The 3848-nt window shown below is 34.1% G+C and overlaps 1 protein-coding gene across 1 annotated transcript; it reads left to right on the top strand.

The window, feature by feature from the left end:
- The first annotated feature begins 612 nt into the window (after window positions 1–612).
- On the top strand, window positions 613–1905 carry LOC122316287. Its single transcript, XM_043132819.1, has 2 exons — window positions 613–1246; window positions 1499–1905. The coding sequence occupies exons 1-2, from the start codon at window positions 613–615 to the stop codon at window positions 1903–1905; spliced, it is 1041 nt and encodes a 346-aa protein (XP_042988753.1).
- The last annotated feature ends 1943 nt before the right edge of the window (window positions 1906–3848 follow it).

Below are 3848 nucleotides of genomic sequence, written 5' to 3'. Positions count from 1 at the left end.
GTACAAGTTTTCCATAATTCTAAAATCTTCCTATCCATAATCCCACATTGGATTAGCCATTAGATTCATCAAAATAATAATATAATATTATATTTTTAATAATAATTTTTTTTTTCATATTTTGCAATTAAACCTACTATATGTACATTAATAATTTAATTTGATATTTAAATTATTGATTTCCAATTAATTTTTTTTCTCAACCTAATTACCAACAAACACATTTTGCCAATCCTTCTTCTACCTAACAATCAAATATATAATAATTTAAGGAACAACAAACACATATACAATTTGTTCATCCAAGATAAAATATTATGTTTGAAACTAACTACAAACCACCCTTCTTCTCTACCTAAACTTTACATCTACAATTCTATCCTTGGTCAAACACATTCATTTCACCATACACAATACTCAACATTCATATCCATAATTCTTCAAACCAACTTGTAGATGTAGCTAACCGTCCTTCCTTTGCCAAGTTTTTTAGATGTAGCTAATAGTCTTGGATTAAACCCTATAAATATATCCATTATTGAACTACTTCCCACTCATCAAAAACCAATATTTTTTCTTCCAATTCTTCGCATTTTTTTCTCTTAGTTCCCTATGGATCCCTATAGCAATACTCTTTATATGTTAGATGAAGATTATTTCAATCATGAGGATCTTATGATAGAAGCAATGGCCGTACATAGACAACGACATGCAACTCTCGAAGCATCTTCTTCACGTCGTCCTAATTCTCAACCTCATATCTTCATCCGACACAATCCATTGGAAGGTCATGAACGCCTTTGGAAGGATTACTTTGCTCAACCACCAATATATCTGTCAAACATTTATAGGAGGCGATTTCGAATGAATCGTGATCTTTTTTTACGTATACATTCTGCAGTTGAGACTCAAGATGATTATTTTGTCCAAAAGAGAGACGCCAATGGTAGGCTTGGATTGTCTTCCCTTCAAAAGATGACTGCGACAATTAGGATGCTCGCATATGGGATAATAGCAAATCTTATGGATGAGTATGTAAGAATTGGAGAAAGTATTGCACGGTTGAGTATGAAGAAATTTGTAAAGGAGATCGTGTCAATCTTTGGGGGTGAGTACTTGAGGTCTCCAACCAGCAATGATATAGCAAGGTTACTAGAAGTTGGACAAAGGCGTGGATTTCCAGGAATGTTGGGTAGCATTGATTGCATGCACTGGAAATGGAAGAATTGTCCTAGTGCTTGGAAAGGTATGTACTCTGGTCACGTAAATGAACCAACTATTATTTTGGAAGCTGTTGCCTCTTATGATCTTTGGATATGGCATGCTTTTTTTAGTTTACCTGGGTCTCATAACGACATCAACGTACTTGATCGATCTTCTATTTTTGTTGCGTTGGCCGAAGGTCGTGCTCCTCCATGCAACTATACTATCAATGGTCACGAGTACACAATGTGATATTATCTTGCTGATGGTATATATCCTTCATGGGTAACATTAGTAAAAACAATTCCTGCTCCACATGGGAAAAAGAAAAAACATTTTGCTGCTTGCGAGGAGTCTGCAAGGAAAGATGTGGAACGTGCGTTCGGAGTACTTCAATCTAGATTTGCAATTGTGCGTGGACCTGCAAGGTATTTCCAACCTGAAGTTCTAAAAGATATTATGTACGCATGCATTATCTTGCACAATATGATTGTTGAAGATGAACGTCATCTATATCTCGTGGCTGACCAATTCAATTATGAAGCCAATGATGATACTCCATCCGAGCCAATTTCACGCGATAATATACCTGAATTCATGGAGTTTATTGCCCAATATCATCGTATTAGAGATAGAGGCACTCATTCTCAACTCCAAGCCGACCTTATCGAGCACTTATGGAATATGCATGGCCGAGCATAATATGGATTTCTTGAATAGCCATCATCCTTATGGTGTATTGTAGTGCTCATTAAAATTCAGCTTCTTTTTATGACTTCCTTTTTATTATTTAAATGTTGAGAACCTATCACTAGTTTGTTTAAATGAAGGTAGTATCACTTGTGCCTTTTATTAACTTATATGGATATATATATATATATATATATAAATATATATATATATATATATATTTATATTGAAGACAGTATATATTGTGCATTTTATTAACTTTTTTTGGATATATATTATATTGAACGTCATCTATATATTGTGCCTTTTATTAACTTTTTTTAGATATATATATATTTATATTGAACGTCATCTATATATTGTGCCTTTTATTAACTATTTTTGGATATATAAATATATATATATATATATATATATTTATATTGAAGGCAGTATATAAATTGTGCCTTTTATTAACTTCAATGGATATATTTATATTTATATCCATTGAAGGCAGTATCAGAAATAATTATATGGTAATTAAATATGAGATATACAGCTGCAACATCTTCTTAAATATAAATACAAATTCGGTAGATTAAAAGCTACACATCTCGTATAAAACCAGCTTCTTAAAAGTTGGATTTATCTCTACACATCTCTACAAATTCAGCTTCTTAAATTGGTACACAATATCACCCATACATCTCGTATGGATCTAATAAAACCTACACAAACTATACTATTAAGTTAAACTATATAGCTGCAACATCTGGAGCCAATAAAACCTACACAAATTCAGCTGCATCACATAAAAAATATAGCCTCAAAACAGGAAAAAACAGCCACATAACAGCGTACAAAATCAGCCTAACTAAATGACACCATAAACAACTACCATTATCATTTTAATGTCCACAAACAGATCCAACAGACAAGTTTAAGAATACAACCTCCATTCACCAAATACTTCCAGCAAATACAAGTTGCATCACATACAAACAGATCCACAAACACTTCCAAAAAGATGGGTACTTCACAGATTTTCTATCCACAAACAGTGCCAAAAACTAAACTAACATTCAGATTTTTCAAAGATTTGCATTCAAAAAAATAGAAAGTCATCCATTCATAGTGGCTGCCCAGCCACATGCTTCCTCAGGAAGTCTTGTGGCTAAGCAGCCACTAGAAGCTGGAAATGCATAGGTCATTCGAATATACCATCTGAATCACTCATTAACTCTTCCCAAATTTTTTTCTGAACTTTACGGAAGTAGGCTTGCTGCATGGCATTCATACCAGAAAGATCCTTGCTCATCATTTCAGCATAAAACTTTCTTTTATCAAGATCCAGTTGTGCACCTCTATCGCGATTAGCCTTCGTCTGCCATTCTCTTCTCTCCGCTATGAACAATCATCTATCCTCGGTCATTGCTCCTAATGTCGTGTTGAACTCAGTATCAGATGATTCTTGTGCTTTCCGCTTCTTCAAGCTTTCCTTTTCAGCCTTTTTTCCAGCAGGCCTTTCAACATTTTCCTCCACAATATCGTCCAAAACTTCACTTGACTGCTCATTGGAAGGCTGTCTATCGTGTGGCTTTCTCCTCGTATTCAGCGTATTCATGTGTTGATGCCATTTGGGTTGGTGCCTTAAAAGATTTCAAGAATGCTCTAATGTGAAGTTCCCTCGTTCCATCTCTTTGTACAATATCTTTGCTCTTTCAATCTGAAAAAAAGTTTAAGAAATATTGTCAGCTTATTAAATCTTACATAAATAGACCACATTATTAAAGGAAAATAGTACATACCTTATCTTACTCGGTCGCACCACTCGGGTGCAATGACTCAACTTGTGCTAGATATGCACAAAACTTATTTATGTATTTTTGAATCATGGACCAACGATTGATCAATGACCCAACCGAACGGTTCACATTATGTGGTTTCTTATATTCGTGATAAAAATAAGAAATCCA

The sequence above is a fragment of the Carya illinoinensis genome, chromosome 7 (assembly GCF_018687715.1).
Source record: "Carya illinoinensis cultivar Pawnee chromosome 7, C.illinoinensisPawnee_v1, whole genome shotgun sequence".
Classification (NCBI taxonomy): domain Eukaryota; kingdom Viridiplantae; phylum Streptophyta; class Magnoliopsida; order Fagales; family Juglandaceae; genus Carya; species Carya illinoinensis.
The sequence above is the reverse complement of the archived record's forward strand: the minus strand, read 5'-3'. Positions and strand labels throughout refer to the sequence as shown.

Bases quoted from the DNA above. Each gene is read 5' to 3' on its own strand.
- LOC122316287 (XM_043132819.1), top strand. From the start codon at position 613: ATGGATCCCTATAGCAATACTCTTTATATGTTAGATGAAGATTATTTC. The intron at 1,247-1,498 runs GTATGTACTCTG...GGGTAACATTAG, and splicing joins TTGTCCTAGTGCTTGGAAAG to TAAAAACAATTCCTGCTCCA.